Source organism: Danio rerio, chromosome 18 (genome assembly GCF_052040795.2).
Source record: "Danio rerio strain M-AB ecotype USA chromosome 18, GRCz13ab, whole genome shotgun sequence".
Classification (NCBI taxonomy): domain Eukaryota; kingdom Metazoa; phylum Chordata; class Actinopteri; order Cypriniformes; family Danionidae; genus Danio; species Danio rerio.
In genome coordinates, this window is record NC_141038.1 from 47,680,932 (window position 1) to 47,703,109 (window position 22,178).

Below are 22,178 nucleotides of genomic sequence, written 5' to 3' on the forward strand. Positions count from 1 at the left end.
TCAATTAGAGCAAATGTGCTTTGAAAGGCCGCTCTGCTGTGCAGGAACAGCCTCCAGAAATTCAGCAGAGCTCTTAAACGTCTGTCCCGGGACAGCAGAGTCAGCGCACCGTGAGGCTTTCAGTTTATGCGCACACACACACACACACACACACACACACACACACACACACACACACACACACGCTGGGAATGAAGGACAGCTGCTTCAGGTGATTTACTGTATAAACACACACCGTACACACTGCAGATACAGTTGAAGTCACAAATATTAGATTTCGTTTCTTTTTTAAAATATGTCCCAAATGCTGATTACAGAGCAAGTATTTTTTTCAGTATTTCCTATAATAGATTTTCTTCTGGAGAAAGTCTGATTTGTTTTATTTTGGCTAGAATAAAAGCAGTTTTTGATTTTAGTTTTTTTACCATTTTAAGGTCAAAATTATTAAGCAATATTTTTTTTCTGATTGTCTACAGAACAAACCACTGTACAGGGCTCAACAATAAGGACTGCCTGATGGCCCAGGGCCAGCGTGAGAGATGTTCGGGATAGTAGAAAGAATCGTTACTAGCCCGATAAGGCCAGTGCCTCTTTGTTACAAAATTTGAATTTGCCTGCGACTGTGTCAATTGCATGCAAATAAATTCTTAGAATCGAGAAACAATTTGTGCTTTTAAGTCTTTAAATGCTACCTTTTCTGTGAAGTCATAAACACCATATTGCTTTTTGGTTCCTTTTATCTGATTGGATGTTGTGAGCGCGTTATTTTTTTCCACAACCTAGTAAAACCAGTACAATGAAGAGACGGCAACATCAAATGATGAGGCTAAAAGAAAACGTCTTTACATGGGTACAACACAACGTAAAAATTATTTTGCATAGTTTTCCGCCACTTCTAAATCCGCCACCTTTTGTTTTGCAATAAAAAAAAACCTGCACATTTTCCATATTGCTGTATTTTACTGCTAAATATTTTAACAATTTAAAAATATTTAAATTCTAGATTCAAAGACATTATATTTGACATTATTTAAAATATGTGACTAAGATATAGTTTGTTTGGACTGACTGACTGACTGACTGACTGACTGACTGACTGACTGACTGACTGACTGACTGACTGACTGACTGACTGAGACAGACAGACAGACAGACAGACAGACAGACAGACAGACAGACAGACAGACAGACAGACAGACAGACTGACTGACTGACTGACTGACTGACTGACTGACTGACTGACTGACTGACTTACTGACTTACTGACTTACTGACTTACTGACTTACTGACTTACTGACTTACTGACTTACTTACTTACTTACTTACTTACTTACTTACTTACTTACTTACTTACCCCAGTGAAAATTTTGGCAGGGCGAGTAAAAATCTGAACCGCTGGTCCAGTCAGGCCAGTAGAAAATGTCCTTAGCATTGAATCCTGCTGTTATACAATGTCTTGCCTAATTACCATAACTTAACCTGATTAACCTAAAATATCACTTTAATCTGTTTAGAAGTGTCTTGAAAAAATATCTAGTCAAATATTATTTACTGTCATCATGGCAAAGATAAATTAAATCAGTTATTAGAAATGAGTTAATAAAACTATTATGTTTACAAATGTGTTGCAAAAATCTTCTTTCCATTAAACAGAAATTTGAAAAAATTATATAAAGGAGGGCTGATAAATCTGACTGTACATTTACGGTTGTCAATTCGGATCTCCACACTGACTTCACAGCAAGCATACTGTAAACTCAGGTCATTTTAGGAAAGGAAAACTAGACTAAGGGACCAATCACATCGAATGCGCTTTTTGTGTTGATAGGCGCATCTTTTGATTGGTTTACTAAAGGCGATGAGCATTTTACGGGTTGCTTACTGTGTGCACCCTATGCGCCTCCAGTTTTAACTGTCTGCTGCGCCCTGCGTTTTCGCCGTTGCGCTCTGTGTGATCGCAATTGGAACAATGTAAACTGAATGGAAAAAGCGTGTTACGCCAGTAATCCAATCATTCTCCAATCAAATGAAAGCAGAGGCGGGGTTTCTATTGAGGCGACAGAAGTGTTTATGTTAACTACAATGACTTTTAAAGATGAAGGAGAGACTAGTGGTCGCTGTTTTAAGTTATCCAGAGTAGAGATCTGTGTGGGACTGAATTTTATTATTTATTTATTTATTTTAAGATTTAATTCTGGCCTTTTATTAAGTGGATAGGACAGTATTTCAGACAGGAAGCAAAGTAAGAGAGAGAGTAGGGATAGGGACGGTAAGAAAGAAGAAAAACGTTGCCTGGTCTGATGAGTCTCAATTTCTGCTGCGACATTCAGATAATAGGGTCAGAATTTGGCATCTTGAACACGACAATGAGTTCACTGTACTCAAATGGCCTCCACTGTCACCAGATCTCAATCTAATAGAGCACCTTTGGGATGTGGTGGAACGGGAGATTCGCATCATGGATGTGCAGCTGACAAATCTGCAGCAACTGCATGATGCTATCATGTCAATATGGACCAAACTCTCAGAGGAATATTTCCAGTACCTTGTTGAATCTATGCCACGAAGGATTAAGGCAGTTCTGTAGGCAAAAGGGGGTCCAACCTGATACTAGTAAAGTGTACCTAATAAAGTGGCCAGTAAATGTATGTGGACATAACTGGAGTTGCATTGTGAACATCAAATAAATGTTAAAAAGATATTATTTTTATGTAATATATTAAAATTAAGACAAAAATCATTCTGGAAAAATTCTCATTTTTTTAGACGAAACTGTGCAGAAATACCAAAAAATATCCGCAAATTCTGTCTGGCCCTACTAATAACTCAAAGAATGATTTTTAACTTTAACTACACATCATCAAAAACACCTAGTTTTAAACCAGAGTAAGCTGAGGAAACCAAGAGTCGGCCTTTTATCTCTAACACGCCAAGTCTGATAACCTCAGGAATTCAAGCTGCAAACGAATGCGGTTTTCATCCTCTACAGCTCAATCTGAACGAATTATTCTCAGTCAGGTTGGAGGAGTTTAAATACACCAGCACAACAAATGAGAAAATACAGCACAGATGGCAGGGAAAACTGCAAGTGCGGTTAATAAAACGAGAAAGAAAGAGAGAGGCAGTGTGTATTCGTGATATGAGAGTGTAAAGTGAGCAGTACAGGTGTGTGTGTGGTAGAGGTCTAGAGATTAGCAGCATTACAGCAGTACGGCTTATCCAATTATCAGGGTGAAATGTGAAGACTCAAGCATGAAACAGGAAAGGAAGAGAGAGAAGAAGAGCAGCACTCCAGTCTACACTGGAAATCCATCACTTTCAATGAAGAACGGACACGGTGCAGATGTGGAAGAAAATTGCAGCAGTTTAGGTGTTCTGTAGGGTCTTAGAAGTTCTGCAATGCGGAAGAACGCAAGTGGAATCACAGAATCCAGTCATTTGTCTTAAGATATAGGTTACATGGTAACACTACTTGAAGGGGTGTTCATAAGACTGTCGTGAAACCGTTATAATCATTATCAAGGCTTGACACGTCATGCATGTGAATGAGATTTTATCCATGCCTATAATGACTGTCATTCTGGGCCCTATCATATACCTGACGCTATGCGGTGCAAGGCGCGAAACAATTGTTGTTTGCTAGTTTCAGCTTGGCGCAAAAGTCGCTTTAATGTTTTGCAGCACGCTGTTTAAATAGCAACTGCTTTTGCGCTCATATGTGCACCCATAGGCGTTCTGCTCTAAAAAAGGAGGCGTGGAATTATTTTGAGGACCTATAATAGGCTGTTCTATAGACCAGAACAAAGCCGGTCTATTGTTCCGCGCAGAGCACGTTAGTTGTGCGCCTGGCTTACAAATTGTTTAATACACACAGGATGTACAGCAATACGCAAATATCTTTACAAATGAAAAAGAATTAAAATATTAAGGATATATTTAGGATATAATAAGGATATATATAGGATATAAATATAAAGGATTAAAATATTACAAAACATTATTTTCTAGCCTACATAAATATAAAAACCACAGCCTTCATCCCTTCTTCACCTTGTGAGGTTTAGGTATTAGGATATAACTCAGGTTTTTGAGCACACTTCATTATTATTGTTCATTTATTTATTTGCTGGAAATTAGAACTGAGTTTTGAAACAAATCTTTGCGCTTAACAAACAAAATTAACTATTTATAGGCTAATTGATGTCTGTGCGTACAAGGTGCGCACAAAGAGTGAAAGTGAAAGTTATGAGTTAATGAGGAGGCTTATCTCACATTCTCGCGCTGCAGATGCTCTGTTTAACTGTTTTCTTGCTAGTGAAATGCTTCGTTTTTCCACTTACACTTATGCCGAGTTTAAACTGCATGATTTTCAAAGTAGTCGTGTCACAGATGTTTTCACACTGCATGACTGTCTGGGCTAGCGTTTCGTCGCTGCTTTGTTTACACTGCAAGATGGATCGGCGACAAGGACTTTCACATTGCATGACTTAACTATAGGAAGAATTACAGACAACTTCGTCCAAACTACGTCTCACAGCCAAAAACACGTAGCATATCTTTTGCTATTAACTACATAATGAGAGAGAAGCCTTTAATGGGGTAGAAAATGTACATGTTTGCTCACCTGGGTTTAAAGGGAATTAGCCATTTCTCCTCAACGTTGATAATAAACTAATTTCTTTCTGTATGAAACGTCAAACAGACACGGTTGCTCCTGAGTCCTGTCAAACCTCCACTAGTCTTTCCTCCATTTCGTGGGTCCAAATAAACCGAAAAAGATCGCTTTTAACTTCTCCCCCAGCCTCCCGCTGTCCTGCAGCAGGTATACACACACGCACACGCAAGTGAATGCCGCTCTCTCATTGGCTGTAGGCGATCGCTGATGTTATTTTCAGTCAAAACTCAATTCACACGGCATGATTTGAATCGCCGACAGCTCCAGATATTTAGCATGCCAAATATCGCGCAGGCATCAGCGACTCATCGGCGATTCTCTCAGATCGCGTCATTAATAGTTCATACTGTGTGATTGTCACTCACGTGCACGAGCACCGATTTGCCTGTGATTTCAGGCATTTGTCAGCGATTTCTCAAAACCTGTCGGCGAGCCGAAATCGGGGCTAAAATCACGCAGTCTGAACTAGGTATTACTTTACATCATGTAAATAGCAAATGCGCTTATGGCGCGACTGGCTCTTAAAGGGAATGGGAGATGAGACTCTGATTGGTTTATTCTCAAAACACACCTATAACTCATTAAGAAAATAAACTCAGACCATGCACCACGGCGCAAATCAGATTTTTCTGTCCTTATATTAGCAAAAGTGGATTCTGACACGCTCTGAATGCGTTTTTCCCCTGTGCTTTGCACTTTACACATGGATCGTCAAAACAGAGCCCTTATTTAGTTGCTGTAAAGTTGGTCAATTTAATATTGGCGTCAATAGAAATGTGCTCTGTGTTGGAGCCAGTCCTAGTGGCCATTCTTTGAATTGCACTTTCAGTAATTTTGCTTAATTAGTTTCAATGTAATTATCTGTGCCATTCTATGACATCTTACCTCTTTGGCCACGCCGTGCCACTGCTGATGACTGACACACATGTCCATGCGCTCCTTATGGAAGAATTTACACTTCTCTGGCACCAGCAGGACGTCGCTTACAAATTCCCCAACTGAAAACACACAAACAGAACACAGATTATTGGCAAGGCTGACACTTTAATATCACACAGCTGGTACAGCGCAAACGGAAAACATCCAACAAGCATCACAACTGCAAAAAACATCGGCAGCGCAAAAGACAACACGGCTCAGTAATTCATCAACACATGCTCTTTTGCATTCTATAATGAGCACATTACAAATAGGGCAAGTGGCATCTGAATAGACATCTGGTCAGTACCGGGAGACAGAACAAAGATCTGGTGCACAGACCGTCCCGTCCAGCAGAGAAATAGAGAGAGAGAGAGAGAGAGAGAGAGAGAGAGAGAGAGGAGCTGGACATCCTGCTGTGTTCTTTAAGGAGAATTGCGTAATTCTTGCTCATCATGTTTAGCATTCCTGAGGAGTGTGAACACCGCTGTGCTTATGAACATCGCTCGGACATATTAATATTGGCAAGTTTGAGCCGGGGTTACTCAAGGTTACTGCAGGCATTGAAAACACAGACTATTGTATTGTAACAGAATATTAATGCACTTTAATGCATGAGAAAAAAATGGTAAATTAAAGGGATAGTTCACCCCACATTTCAAAGTCTGTTCTCATTTACTTACTGGGGCCACAGCCATATCACCCTGCAGCCCAAGACCGGTTACTCACTGAAGCTAAGCAGGGCTGAGCCTGGTCAGTACCTGGATGGGAGACCACTAGGGAACACTAGGTTGCTGTTGGAAGTGGTGTTAGTGAGGCCAGCAGGGGGCGCTCAACCTGTGGTCTGTGTAAGTCATAATGCCCCAGTAAAAGTGAAGGGGGCATTATACTGTCAGTGGGCGCCGTCTTTCTGATGAGACGTTAAACCGAGGTCTTGACTCTCTGTGGTCAATAAAAATCCCATGGCACTTCTCGTGAAAGAGCAGGGGTGTAACCCCGGTGTCCTGGCCAAAGTCTTTCTATCGGCCCTTACGATCATGTCCTCCCAATCATCCCCTTACACCAAACTGGCTCTATCACTGTCTCTCCACTCCACCAATAGCTGGTGTGTGTGTTGAGCGCACTGGCGCCGTTGTCCTGTGGCTGCCGTCGCATCATCCAAGTGGATGCTGCACACTGGTGGTGGTGAGAAGCGCTTTGGGTGTATGGCCAAACACAATAAATGCGCTATATAAATACACATTATATTACATTACTCATTTTAAACGTTTGAGTTTCTTCAGTTGACCACAAAAGAAGGTATTTTGAAAAATGCTGAAAACCTAAACCAATTGACTACCATAGTATGGGCTGGCACTAGTACACCTCATTGAAGACTTTTCAGAACATTAGACAATGTGGGTAGATGTCAAAGCACATCTCCGAAAACAAGCAGAGTGGACGTGCTGCTTTTCCTGTTCAATATAATCTGTAACCGTTTCATGGATGGATGCTGAAATATGACCAGAAAAGCAAACACTGTTAAGAAAGCAACAAGAGAGCAAAGCAGTACCTCCACATTGCTTCAGGTGTATCTCTTTACCTGATTGCTCTTGCTGTTTTCAGGTTTTTGTTTTGTTTGTTTGTTTACCTTGATAAAATGTCTGAGGTTTTATTAAACAGTAAAAAAATATGGCTGTTTACTTTCAGAAACTGTAGTAATGAGTTATTTTACCTAAAATAATGTGAAATCAGTATATACTGTATATAGAGATGAAGTCAGAAGTATTAGCCCCCCTTTGAATTTCTTGTTTAAATATTTCCCAAATGATGTTTAACAGAGCAAGGAAATTTTCACAGTATTTCTGATAATATTTTTTCTTCTGGAGAAAGTCTTATTTGATTTATTTCGGCTAGAATAAAAGCAATTTTAAAGTTTTTAAAAACCATTTTAAGGATAATATTAATAGCCCCGTTAAGCTATTTTTTTTTCCCGACTGTCCACTGAACAAACCATCGTTTAGAGGATACAATAATCGTAATCTCATTTTTGTATTTAAATGTAAATATTTGGACTAGAAACAAGACAAAAAAATTTGGAAAAAAGTTCAAAAGTAAAGAGCAAGTAAATCGTATAAATTCTATACAAATACAGCAATTCGGTAGCTCCTAAGACTCAACATTGCATATTTTGGCTATTGTGAATGCGCACATTATCAATGCTGAAACGATCTATATTGTGCAGCCCTATTAACAAGTGTTAATGTATAAATGAGCCAGTAAGGGGATCATGTGCGTGAGTGACAGCAGAGGAGCTCAGATGCCATCAGTCTGGCCAACACGAGATTGTGCACCATATGCAGGACAGTCATTACAGAGCTGATTTCAGGACAGCTGGGAGGCCAACCCGACCCCTGAGCCTGAGCGCCAGAGACAGAGAGATTGAATCCTTTAATGACCAGAAGTCTGTTCACAATGGAAGAGGATTGTGACCGTCCACAAACTGCTCATTTAGCCGTAAACCACGAAAACAGGCCCAGGGCCAAATCGAGCCGAGGACAGGCGGACAGGAGAGAATGAAAAGGCCAGTGTTTGGGAAAATGAGAGGGTTTGGAAGAAAAGAAGAACTGGAAATAGCAGAAAACACAGCTGTTGTTTGAACCAAAGCCTTTTAAACTCAAAGTGGTTGTCCCTTAGGGGAATCATTTCTTGTTTTGTTTTTATTTTATCATAGCAGCATTCGTAAACTTAATTGTCGAGACTTCAATCAATATTTTAAAAGTTTAGTGATGGAAAAACTACCTAGTCAGAATTTTTAGCCCCCCCCTGTATATTTTTTCCCTCAATTTCTGCTTAACGGAGAAGATTCTTTCAACACACTTCTAAACATAATAAGTTTTAATAACTCATCTCTAATAACTGATTTATTTTATCTTTGCCATGATGACAGTACATAATAGATATTTTTCAAGATGCTAGTACTGAGCTTAAAGTGACTTTTAAAGGCTTAACTAGGGTAATTAGGCAAATCATTGTATGAAAGTGGATTGTTCTGCAGCAATCACTGCAATCGTGTGAATCAAGCATGTCATTATTAATATTAGGAGGAAAATAAATATATGCGTTTTTGGAGTCAAACACTTTGAACAATGCTTGAACAAAGTTTAAGACCTCATAAAAACGCAATTAAGACTTTTTAATACCTTTCAAGGGCCTTAATTTTCTCATAATTGATTTATCAACTTTTTAATATGTTTTAAGACCTCGGGGATACTCTGCAGGGCCCGAAATTTTATCTATGCGACCTTAAAACATTTTTGGGAGCATTTGTGCGAGTGCATACAGGCCCGAAGCCAGCCTGGTGAAACTTGCTACATTAACGTACTTAATCGCACTCAGCAGCGCTTGTTCGAGAGCCCACAAGAAGATCTGCGCGCTCTTGATGCGGCTTATATTTGAGGTGGCATGCAAGACGTTTCGTGCACGAGCAGAGGAAATTAGCGCGCAAGCAGAGATTTACATGCTCATACATGTAGGTTATTACATAAATGCGATCTCGACTTCTAATACTGTGCTCACGACATTTGTCATTGATATAACGCCACAGGTATTTGGTAGATCTGTGTAAAAATAAATAAATAAAATAAGCCTGGTGCAACAGCTGGAAAAAATCCTAGAGGAAACACTGAACGGTGCCGGTATTTTTTGGTGAGTGCGTTTAGTAGCACCGTTGCTAACAAGAAAAAAGGTTCATTTCAAGCCCTGCCCTGTTACAAATATAGCATATGAATAGCCTAATATTAAACTATGCTTAAGAAATTACTTTTAAAAACAGCTAATTTTTACATTGCAAGATGCTCCAAAACTGTATTAAAACACAGGTAACTCCCAAAACACTGTTAACTCATTTATGTGATTGCGTTAATGAAAAATTATGAACATTATCTTATCAACTTGCATTTTACAACACAAAGAGGGTATTTTCAACAGCAGGGAGAACAATAACTCAAGAAAGATCCCACACTGTAAAAATAAATCGATAAAATTTACGGTAAAAAAACAGCAGCTGTGGTTGCCTGTACTTTACCGTTAAAAACACGGTACAAACCGTAAATGTAATTTCTCATTTTCATGGTAAACTACCGTATTTCATCTTTTTATAGAGATAATATGTCTTTATTTTGAATGACCAACATCTACAAATTTTGTTACACAGTTAGACACCTTAGTACACCCATATGCAGGAGGTGATGAAGAAGTTACATAATGAACCAAAGCTCATCACAATCAACTTTTCCCACAAGCAGAAAAGTGTATTAGTATATAGAAGGTGTTCAGTGTCATTCACACAGCTACTAAACACCAGTATGGTAACACGCATTAAATTAAAGTCATAAAATAAACATCGTTTATCAACATTAGATGTAACATAAATCTCTAATGTACATAACTGATTGGGAAACAACTACAAAGATCCATAGTAATGTCAACAAAAAGTATAAAAAGTGATGTGCCATACACTGAAAAAAATTATTCAAAGATGATTCCTTGGATTTACTCATTTTTTTTTACATTAAGTGGTTGTAAACAATTTATTTGAGTTGATTTTAAAGAAACAAATTAAGTTATTTACACTATTAATTACATTATTCAACTTAATTTGTTTGTTTAAATTCAACACAAATAATTTGTTTGCAACAGTTCGGCATGCAACACTTTTTTTAGTGTACAGTGAATTCTGGGAAAGTCAATTTACGGTTATTCGCCGTATATATATTAAGGAAACATACCGTTAAACAGGTTACGGACTTGACTGTAGCATTTTTACAGTTTTTTTTTACCATTGAAATCACGGCCATTTCTGCTAGAAAAGGCAAACATGTTGATTTTTCTCCAGAAAAATGCTTAAAAACTGAGCCACTTTCCTTAAAACAATTGTACATTCTTTTACAGGAAAAGTCTATTTGTTTTACAATTATTGGTTTCGTTTTATTTTACATTAAAAGCATAATAACATTATAAAGTGTTGTTTATTCTATTCAATTTGTTTTTTGTACAACAAAAAGTACCACTAAGAGAACCGTTTAAGAACCAAACCGATAAGTGGTAGTGATAAAAGTAGCAATACTGTTAAAACCTTACCCATCCATCCCTTAAAGAGCCCATATTATACATGAAATAGGGTCATATCTTGGTTGTAAGGGTCTCCAACAACAGTCTAATATGCATGCAAGGTCAAAAAACACTTTCATGGTCTTATAATATGCATTTATTTTTACCTAATTATCCCAGCGACTCCAGTGATTCATTTGTTCCCAAACCCCTCCTTAGCGCAAAGCTAATCTGCGCTGATTGGACCGATGACAGTCTGTCGCGATTGGTCGACTGCCTTCAGTCAGAGAGTGAAATGGCCAATAGCCAATCAGCAATATAAAAGTAATCACAGTTCATACACGCTCGATAGTGTAGGCATGGATTTTAGCTGCCACACACACACAAAAACACACACACACACACCTCCGGACGACAACGCTCCCGCTTCCGCCCGCACCCGCCAGGTTTTAGACTAAGAACCCGCTCCGTTTTCTGCCCGCCGCGCCCGATCCCGCTAGAGCGAGGGACCAAAAATCACCCAGCTATAGTCCAGACAGCCAAGCTGTCTGTATAAACACACACACAGCACCAAGCACACAAAGCTCGTTTGCTCTCTCTCTCGCGCTCTCTCTCTCTCTCTCTCTCTCTCATACGCGCGCACTAACACACACACAAGCACCAAGCAGACTCTCTCTTTCTCATTCGCATAGCAATATCCGTGATATTGCTAGACAGCCCGCTCCCGTCCCAAATTAAACCCGTTACCGACCGCTCCCCGCGATTTATTCGGAAATTTATTCCCGCGGCTGTCCCCGCGCCAGATTTCTGCGGCGCGGGAATAAATTTCCGAATAAATCGCGGGAGCAGAACTCTAGCACGGAGCTCCATAAACAAAGCAGCACGCGTCGCGTTTTTAACGTGACTTTGCACGCGACAAGAGAATATAGCCAGTTAACCTGATACAGTACACGCGGTTACAAGTAACAAATCACAACTAAATACATTTGCAAGCTAGAGTCAACGAGGCAACAACTTTAACCGCACATACTTACACTTGAGAAATGGAGGAAGAAACCCATCCTGACGTCATTGAAGCACTATGAGTTGACTCTTTTATAGATGAATCAACCGTTTTAAACACTGTATTCTTACAGATTTAAGCCTTAGCTGGATACTTCACTTCACTTAGAGCTATGTTACACACTACATGGAGGGGAATTTTCAAAAACCCATAATATGGGCTCTTTAATATTGCAGATGTGTACAGTGCAATATCGACGCTGAAATGCTCTACTGTGCAGCTCTACTGTGTACATCTCAATAAAAAGATTGTTCCCAAAAACTATCATCCTCATCTGCCCTCAGGGACCAGATCAACCAAAGTTCTTACGTAACTAAAGACAGCATATTATTCACACCAACCTGAATGACTCAACACGTACAGGATAAAACACACTCACACACAAAAACACTCACAATAAATTCCACATCTAAATACACGCTGTTGACATTGAGACATGTCCAGGATTGTTTCAAGATCAAAATAGCACGCCGTCAATCATTCCAGTAACATAACATCCGTTCCTGTATCCTTGCACATAAAGGGTTTACCGGCTTTAAATGTTCTGTCTGAATGGACGACGCTGTCGCAACAGTCTCACGCTTAGCATTGTCACTGCAACATTCATTTGACGCCTTGCCCCATAGATTTCCATTAAAACTGCTTGTTTTTACAAGCTGAGAGGCAAGTCAAAATAATTTTCGGTGGCAATTGACAGCATGTCACAGATGCCGTCGATACAGCTTAACTTGTATTGAACCCGGAGCGTTCACAACACAATCTGCTCTGCTGAGAAAAAAAAAAACGTGTGGGTGATTCAGCAATTACATTATTTATTTTCCAGCTGCAGCAGAGAAAGCAGAAAATAAGTCTTGACAGCGTCGGTAGGGCTGTGTACTGCTGCTCGACTGGAATAAACGGGGTCTCGCATTGATATCATGTGAAGAGCGAAGCAGTGAGGCAGTGGAGAATTCCTGCCTTTACAAACACACGCATAAAACACAAGTCTAGCAGCCGGGAAATGAGGGAAAACACTGCTTACTGAATGCCACAAAGTCTACACAGTAGCAGGCCTGCTATTTATACAGAATACCAAGCAGAACAACAGGCTTTACACCATGAATAACAATTCAAAAAGTATAGAATTTACATTGTCACGTGATATTATTTTGACTTCAAGTTCACAGTAGTATTTCTAGTCAAATTTTGTACACTGCGGTCTTAGTCTCTTGTACTATATTAGTTAAATGTTTAGTTTATGTCTAGTGTGTGTCATATTTTTGTTTTAAATTGCACATTGGAGTATGGGAGAAACACAATTTCAGTCTGCTGTGTAATGTACTGTTGCATGGTTTGATTGACAATAAAGTTGACTTGAACCACTCACCGAGAATGCGTTTTTCCATTACAATGTGCTACTTTTTTATTGTTTTTCTATGCAAATATACTTTATAGATGTATGTGAACATTACGCTCACGTCTTTTGCAGCACCTCGCACATAATAGTCTCATTTTTAATATGTCGTTCAACTTTGAACTTCAACTTTGAACTTCACAAAACACTGCTTGATGTCAGTTCCAAAGCAGAGGACCAATCAGAAAAACTCAGAGGCGGGGCAACCATTGCAAGCTTTTATTTACAGTAGCAACTGTTTTATCTGGTGGCAACACACCGTAAAAATGTCGTCCCAACACAAATTGATTAAGTTAACTTAATGGATTTTAAAAATTTAAGTGGATTGAACATAAAACAATTAAGTTGTCCCTAAAAAAAACCTTAAGAATTATGTTGTTTACCTCATTTTAATTATGTAGTAAACTAGCAGCAAAAGTTATTTTTGAGTGCATGTTGGAGAAGGTACATTTAAAAATAATAATGAAAATATTTTTAGATACAAAGACATGTTCTGTGTGAATAAGCCTTTAAAAAGCCCCCATCCGCTTGTTAAGTGTGATGTCACACGAAGCGGCTTCTGGGTTCAAGCGCTCTATCAAACTGTATGGGGAAACTCATCAAATGGCAATAATAAACTTTAAAAAGTGATGTAATGCTTTTGAAAATCACGATCGCAATATATACACCTATGTCTACTATCCGATGGACCTAAAGTGATAAGATTTTTTATAAATTGTTAAGATTTTAGTATTTGTGATGCAGCAAGTCCGGAGACTGTTATTGTGTACATCATGATTTTCTCATCATGAGTTCTAATTTCCAGCAAACGAATAAATGATTAATAATAACAAAGTTTGGTCAAAATACTGAGTTATTTCCAAATACACCTGCTGTGCCCCATATGGTCTAAAACCTGACAGGTGGACTAATCTAAGCTTGTTTTTAATGAAACAAATATAAATATGGATATAATAAATAATGCTGCTTATAATAATAACATTATACAAAAGCAAATTGAATGAACTGAAAAAGCCTCCCGAGATGAAGAAAGTAAGGCAGTGGTTTTTAAATTCATGTAGGCTAAACAATAATGTTTTGTAATATTTTAATCATTTATATTTATATCATATATATATATCCTTATTATATCCTATGTATATCCTTAATATATTATATCTTATTCATATGTAAAGATATTTGCGTATTGCATCTTGTGTGTAGTGTGTAAGCCAGGAGCACTTTGCGCCAGACAATAGACGGACTTTGTTCTGGTCTAAAGAACAGACTATTTACTGTTTCTCAAAATAGCAACGCGCCAAAACACGCCTGCTTTTTTTAGACCAGAACGCCTATGGGCGCACATTTGAGCGCAAATGCATTTGCTATTTAAACAGCGTGCATGGCGCAATGCCTCAAAATGACCCTTGCGCCAAGCTTAAAGTAGTAAAAGACTATTGCACTACGCCTTGCGCCACATTGTGCCGGGTATATGATAGGGCCCTATGAGTTATGAATGCAATGATTTAAAGTCACTATTTACTTTATATATTCAAAAACCTCACAGTTTGAGTTCATAAATGTGTTTAAATATGCTTATTATTATATAAGAAAAAAAAAAGAATCACAAGATTCTTCAAAACACCATTACTTATGCTCCATGGACACGATAACAAGGTTGGAATGAAGGTGGAGAAAAAATGTAATCTTCACCATTGGATAAACTATTCCTTTGATAACATCATTTAATATATTTGGGTCAGAGAGATGAAAAGAATATCTAAAAAAGCTTTTAAAAGCAGGACATCACGTGGAATGACTCATTTGTGCGCTCGTGTAATCCCCGGCTTTCCATTTTATATTAAACAACTGCATGAATCTGACTAAGCGCTCGACTTTTGAAAGCAAACTGCAGGCTCACGACGTGATCAAAAAGCTCTCAGATGATCCAAACAAAGGCGGGAGAAAAGAACCATATTATAATGGGTAAGAAAGAAACAAAGGAACGGAAAAAAAATGCTATAAAGAGAAACGACACAAAAGGATTGAGGCCAGCAGCTTTCAACTTCAGTTTATAGCCCAGTTCCTCTGCTCTGTCCCAGTCCTGCATCAAAGATTTATGGCTATTACACATTAAACGCAGTATAATCACTCCAAAAACAATTTTCCTCCTTTCCGTTTTTATCTCCGGTTATATCAACTCGACTCGTAGGCCACTATGGCATCTGCATCTGCTTTCAGACTAGCCTCAGATGAACTAGCATAACCTTGGGAGAGCTGAACACTGCTGATGTTTCTGTCGCTGTAGAACAATCCTCCCTGCTAAAGAGTTGTTTATCTCAGCATTACCTTGCATTTGTATCATTCAGGACTATTAAGGCTAAAGAGTAAAACGGTCAGCAACTAAACAAACCCAAACAAAATACTGGAAAACGTCTGCTGACTGCCCATTAGGAGGGAACCCTGGGCTAATGCTCGAACATGAGCAGCTCTGAAAACTCTTAACATTCCCTCCCAGATGAAATAATTACTGTGGTTGTATAAACCTCATAGTCTTTAGATCTTTGGGTTTTGTTTAAAGGGGATCTATTAGGCAATAATACCTTTATAAAGGGTTTAAACAGTTGTTATAACATTGTGTGAAAATAAACCGCTTATAATGGTAAAAAATGTACTAGGGCTGTGCAATTAATCGAAAATTCAATTTCGATTTCGATTATGGCTTCTTGGATTATGAAAATTAATCGAGATAAACGATTATTGCATCATATACCAAAAGCGCGAAAGACCGCGTGCTTATGTGTGTGTGCATCACGCGCACACGCATAAGTACGCGGTCAGCATTCGGTCTCATTCGCACACTGAGACGAGCAGAGGAGCGCAGACATCTAAAGTAATCTTAACATGAGTGCTTTAATGGTCAAATAGGTGTCAAAACGCGGTGATTAGTGATTATTCATATTAACCCTCATTTGCGTAATAAACAAACGAGTTGAGAATCAAAAGACACGTGAAAGAGAAACCATTAAAGTCACAGTGCGAAATGCTGCCGCCTGTTTTATCATTAATCAAACGACGAGATCATCCCTTACTGCTCCTGACTGAAGGATTTTTGTAGCTAAAGTGTTTTTCTTAGGGTGAAGATGCTTAAATCACAGTTTGTTTATATTTTTATTTCATTGTATTTATTTCTATTTCCTTTGCAGGGTGGAAAATAACTGTATATATACCGTTGAAGTCAGAATTATTAGCCCTCCAGAATATTAGCAACCCTTTTCCTCCAATTTCTGTTTAATGGAAAGAATTTTTTTAAACTTATTTCTGAACATAATAGTTTTGATATATCATGTCTAATTACTGATTTGTTTGTTTTATCTTTGCTATGATGACAGTACATAACATTTTACTAGATGTTATTCAAAATACAAGCATTCAGATTAAAGTGCAATTCAAAGGCTTAATTAGAGTAATTAGGCAAGTCATTAGCCCCTTTCACACAGTGATACCGGTAAATTTCTGGAAAATTTCCGGAACTACTTTACCGGTATATTAAAAAAAACGCTGTTCACACAGGCGAGGACGTTACGGAACTTTTCCGGAAAAGAGCATTCACACATCCATCGCAAAATGCCGGTAAATTCTGACATCATTAACCAGAAATGACCTCTAAACGGCTGCGCTTGTGTTTATAAACATTTGACTACATTACAAACTCTTCGGATGGATCAGTATTGAGTACAACTCTAATGAAAACATAGGGAAACACTTTCGCATGTCGAGATGTTCATGATATGTGTGTGTGCTGGCGCTATGGGCGCTCACGGGCACACGCAAAGCTTGAAGGTAAACAAACAACGGATTATCATAAACATTTTATCGATAATTATTTACACAACATTAAGAAGGAACATAGAAACATTATCTGACTAACATCTAGCAGCTAAAGGTGTCTGAAAAAATATTCAAAGGCTTTTATTCTCATAAACCGCGCGCACGTGAATGCGTCTGACTGTTCTGATTGGCTAAAGCAGGTGTCTCACGTCAGCCCATTCTAGACGTGGACGCGCTTATTACGGCAATCTTCCTTCTGCATTTACACAGCGCAGCATTCCGGCAAATTACCGGTAATGTTACAACATCTCTTTCCGGAAAATAGCCAGAACGAATTTACCGGTATTTTCAAAAAGGGCCTGTTCACACATACACACCTTTCCGGAAAATTGCCGGTAATTTTCCGGAAAGGTCTGTATGTGTGAAAGGGGCTAATGTATAACAGTAGTTTCTTCTGCAGACAATCAAAAAATATATTGCTTAAGGGGGCGAATAATATTGACCTTAAAATGGGTTTCAAAATATTTAAACCTGCTTTTATTCTAGCTAAAATAAAACAAATAAGACTTATAAGATTTAAAATATTAGAGGAAATACTGCTAAAATTCCTTGCTCTGTTTTACATAATTTGGGAAATAGTTATTTTAAAAAAACAAAATTCTCAGGAGCGCTAATAATTTTGACTTCAACTGATAATCGTTTTGAATAATCGTGATTACAATTATGACCAAAATAATCGTGATTATGATTTTTTCCAAAATCGAGCAGCCCTAAAATGTAGTAATTTATATTTTTTTATAATCACGCTAGATACTGAGGTCCTGACTCGCTGTAGTCGTTAAAAATCCCAGGATGTCCTTGAAAACAAATTTGCCCACTGGCCTCTGTCCATCATGGCTTCCTAGTCATCCCAATATCATACTCTCCTCTGCACCAATCAGCTGGTGTGTGGTCTGGCGCGCTATATGGGTGCCATCGTGTCATCCAGGTGGATGCTGCACACTTGTGGTGGATGTGGAGATGTAGATGAGAAGATTCTCTGTAAACCCTAGAGATGGTGTGTGCATGAAAATAACAGCAGTTTCTGAAATACTCAGACCAGCCCGTCTGGCACCAGCAACCATCCCACATTCAAAGTGACTTAAACCACCTTTCTCCCCATTCTGATGCTCGATTTCAACTGCAGCAGATCATCTTGACCATATCTACAAGTCTAAACGCTGCCATGTGATTGGCTGATTAAAAATTTGCGTTAACGAGCAGTTGGACAGGTGTACCTTATAAAGTGGCCGGTGAGTGTCGTTTTTTTTTTTTTTTTAATGTTGGAAACCTGTAACAAGGCATCTGTCTAACATGCAATAAAGTGATCTGATCTCTTTAGCAAACCTAAATTTTAGTTGGTTTTTCACACAAAACTTCAACAGCTTACAACACAGGTGTCAAACTCAGTTCCAAAAGGGCCGCAGCTCTGCACAGTTTAGTTCCAACCCTAATTAAACACACCTGATCAAACTAATTGAGTCCTTCAGGCTTGTTTGAAACCTACAGGTAAGTGTGTTGGAGCAGGGTTGGAACTAAACTGTGCAGGGCTTCGGCCCTCCAGGAATTGAGTTTGACACCCCTGGCTTACAACATCAGTACTTGCAGGATTTTGCAGTGACTTTTATTATACATTTGCACCCGAAAATGATTTTCTGACAGCCTCTAAAACCTTATTTGCATCACATCTTGTTTTGATGCAAAAATGCCCTAAATCATTTTAAATAAAATCTTTTTTTTATTATCTTGAGAGCTATTAGACTCGCAAAATAATGGAGAGACGGAAATACAACGAACATATCACATGGACCAATACTAGGGATGTAACGGTATCAAAATTTCACGATACGGTAATACCTCGGTATGAATGGCACGGTACGGTATTTATTGAATCATTTAAAGGAAAAAGCCAAATTATTGAAAAGACTCAAAAAAAGTGGTAGAATGTTCAGGTTACCTCAACACTGAACAGATCAATGACGTACAAATTATCTATCTGTAAACTTTCAAACAGGAACTTAAATTAGTCAATTTTAATAACAAAAAATATTAAACCATGTAAAAAAAAAAAAAACACCACTCGAAAGGACAAGCCATGAGTGAGATAGAGGTCTCTTGGTGGTACAAGTCAATAGCCCCTTTCACACATACAGACCTTTCCGGAAAATTACCGGCAATTTTCCGGAAAGGTCTGTATGTGTGAACAGGTCCTTTTTGAAAATTACCGGTAAATTCGTTCTGGCTATTTTCCGGAAAGAGAAGTTGTAACATTACCGGCAATTTGCCGCAATGCTGCGCTGTGTGAACGCAGAAGGAAGATTGACGGAATAAGCGCGTGCACGTCTAGAACGTGCTGACGTGAGACGTCCGCTTTAGCCAATCACAACAGTCAGATGCTTTTACGTCCGCGCGGTTTATGAGAATAAAAGCCTTTGAATATTTTTCCAGACACATTTAGCTGCTAGAAGTTAGTCAGATCACGTTTATATGTTCGTCTTAATGCCAACTGTATAAATAATCATCGATGAGATGCTTATGACAAGCCGTTGTTTGTTTACCTTCAAGCTTTGCGTGTGCCTGTGAAACAGCCTGAGCGCCTGCACACGCACATATAATGAACATCTCGACATGCGAAAGTGATCCTGCGAAAGTTGTTCACAATATTGATCATCCACAGAGTTTGTAATTTAGTCAAATGTTTACAAATACAAGCGCAGCCGTTTAAAGCTCATTTCTGGTTAATGATGTCAGAATTTATCGGTATTTTGGAATGGATGTGTGAATGCTCTTTTCCAGAAAATTTCCGTAACGTCCTCGCCTGTGTGAACAGCGCTTTTTTGAATATAACGGTAAAGTCGTTCCGGAAATTTTCCGGATATTTACCGGTATCACTGTGTGAAAGGGGCTAATGTCTCCATCAATCTGAGCAGTGTGCTGTGTTCTGCTGTCCCCTTGACTAAAAGAATCCCCATCATGTTAGTTGTATTCTCCGACTTGTATTTCAGCACACCTTTTTTTCTGTCACCTTTTCTTCGTTCTTGTTTCTTTTCATAGAGAAACTGAAATGCTTCCACATATCTGATTTAAAACCCGCTTTAGGTTAGACCATTTTTAGCTCTTTTTCTTTGCCGCTACTAACAGCACCCTCCATTTTTCCATTACTGGATCTGTAGCGACAACAGACCGCAAAGGATGATGGCCACGCCTGGGCTGATGAAAATTGTAGTTTCCGCTACCTCCCATTCGCTCAATTCGCCTGAGCAAACTTTTCACCATAAGACCTATGATTTTATTGAGTCACAACCACGGTAATATTGAAAGAAATTGCTATTGCGGTATGACGGTATTTACAATATTGTTACATCCCTAACCAATACATTTTGTTTGTTTTTTTTAATGGGTTATCCCTGGTCACAAACTGTTTCCCAAATATAAAAAAAAAAAGTGCAGCACAAACATTCTTATAATTATCTCCTTCCATCGTACAGGCCCTTGAAATGAAATTATACTGAGCAAATGATAATTACTCTCTATTTGGGTGAAATATATCTTTAAGAGCGCACTTTTTTCCCTTTTATTAAGAAAGTGATGCAACTATTTGGCAGTATAAGCAAACGACAATACTGTATAATCCTCAAAGATCAAGCCCAAGCACATTTGCAGATTTCTTAAGTTCGCACAGCAGTGGACAGACACACGCAGACGGGCTGCCTATTTCACTGCATTACACCACCAAAACAAATCACTCTCCTTAATTAAACTCCAGAGGCCAGAATGTTGCTGAATCACAACGAAACCTCCTCATTAATAACAGTGGTTAAACCCCAGAGGTGGTGGAAAGGTGAGAACGCAAGGTGAGAGCGAACACGAGCGAGTCTTGCTGATGTACCCGACTTCAATTCAAGGTTACAAATGCGCCTTAAAGAGGAAAATCTAGTTAAACACCAGAGGCTGCTTTTCCAGACATGCAATAAAACGAGTCCTTGACTGAAGCACAAATCAACACCAACTGTCAACACAAAACCGCCACAAGGCCTGCACTAATATTTTGGTAAAATAAAATCTACATTTTCATGTTCTCTTTGTGAATTTTAAGCTTGGTTCGCTCAAGTATGTGTAGCGCTTGAGGTGTTTAAGTGTCTTATTTCCTGAGCGGTTTCTGAAAACTATAACAAGATTTAAAATAAAATAAAATCTAAAATAAAATAAACTTAAAAATATTAAATATTTTTTGAAAATTAAAATGAAAATAAAAAATATGAAATAAAAAATTAAATAAAGTAGAAAATTTTATATAAAATGAAAAAAAATATGGAATGAAATTAAATAAAATAAAATAAAAAATGTATAAAAAATAAAATATAAAACAAAATAAACAAAAATATATAATAAAATAAAAAAGCTAAAATATAAAATAATATATACAATATAAAATAAAAAATAAAATAAAGTATAAAATATAATATAAAATAAAATACATAAAAAATATAAAAAGTAAAATAAAAAATAATAGAAAATAGAAAATAAACATAAAAATATAAAAAAATAAAATATAAAATAAAATTTTAAATAAATAAAAAAAAAAATAATAAATTTATTTAACATTTGAATGCTGATGAGCGCGTAAACACAATGGCCAACCAGCAGTGTTTAAGAACGTGCTCAATGGTGCTCAAATGTTAGCAGAAAATGGATGTTTTAAAAATTTCAGTATTGATTGGTTCCAAACTCGATAATTTCGACAACACTAATTAACACAGTGTAACTATAGAAGAGTCGATCTTTAAATAGGAAAATGATCAAAAACCTTTTAGAAAATTTTTTTTTTAGAGTGAGGTGCTAATGGTCTAATCCGATTCAATAATTTATGCTAAGCTAAGCTAAAGTGCTCCTGCCAGAGCCAGGGATCCGCTAAACAGATTCAAAGAGGCTAAAACTCAACGGTTTAACTTTAGGGGAGTAGTAATGTGAGCTTATCGAAGTCATCCTTTAACAAATGAAACCTTACTGTAAACTAGAAGCCACCCAAGAAGAGTGCAGCAGACATTTATGATGCAGAAATAAAACTGCTTTTGTTACAAGCTTTGCCGCGGTTTCATTTCTCTGTTTTTATCTTCAGCCAATTTGTTCATCCGACTTCAGATCAATAAAACAGTTTCCATGGCGACTCGTAAGCAGAGAAAGTTGT

At 38.0% G+C, this 22,178-nt stretch overlaps 1 protein-coding gene and 1 long non-coding RNA gene across 51 annotated transcripts in view; one reads left to right on the forward strand and one right to left on the reverse strand.

Moving 5' to 3' along the window:
• Positions 1 to 22,178, reverse strand: part of aplp2 (amyloid beta precursor like protein 2) — a 163,285-nt gene that overhangs the window by 61,343 nt on the left and 79,764 nt on the right. For all 50 annotated transcript variants that reach the window (XR_015514512.1, XR_015514507.1, XR_015514506.1 and 47 more), the window contains 1 exon segment: positions 5,562 to 5,674. Coding sequence is in view for 8 of the 50 variants with exons in the window: in XM_087292715.1 (XP_087148841.1) it covers positions 5,562 to 5,674 (113 nt within the window). In the remaining 42 variants the exon portion in view is untranslated.
• LOC147832925 (uncharacterized) lies at positions 16,298 to 21,218 on the forward strand. The gene is made up of 4 exons (XR_015515407.1): positions 16,298 to 16,619; positions 17,397 to 18,387; positions 18,590 to 19,117; positions 19,893 to 21,218. It is a non-coding gene; the product is annotated as an uncharacterized LOC147832925 (long non-coding RNA).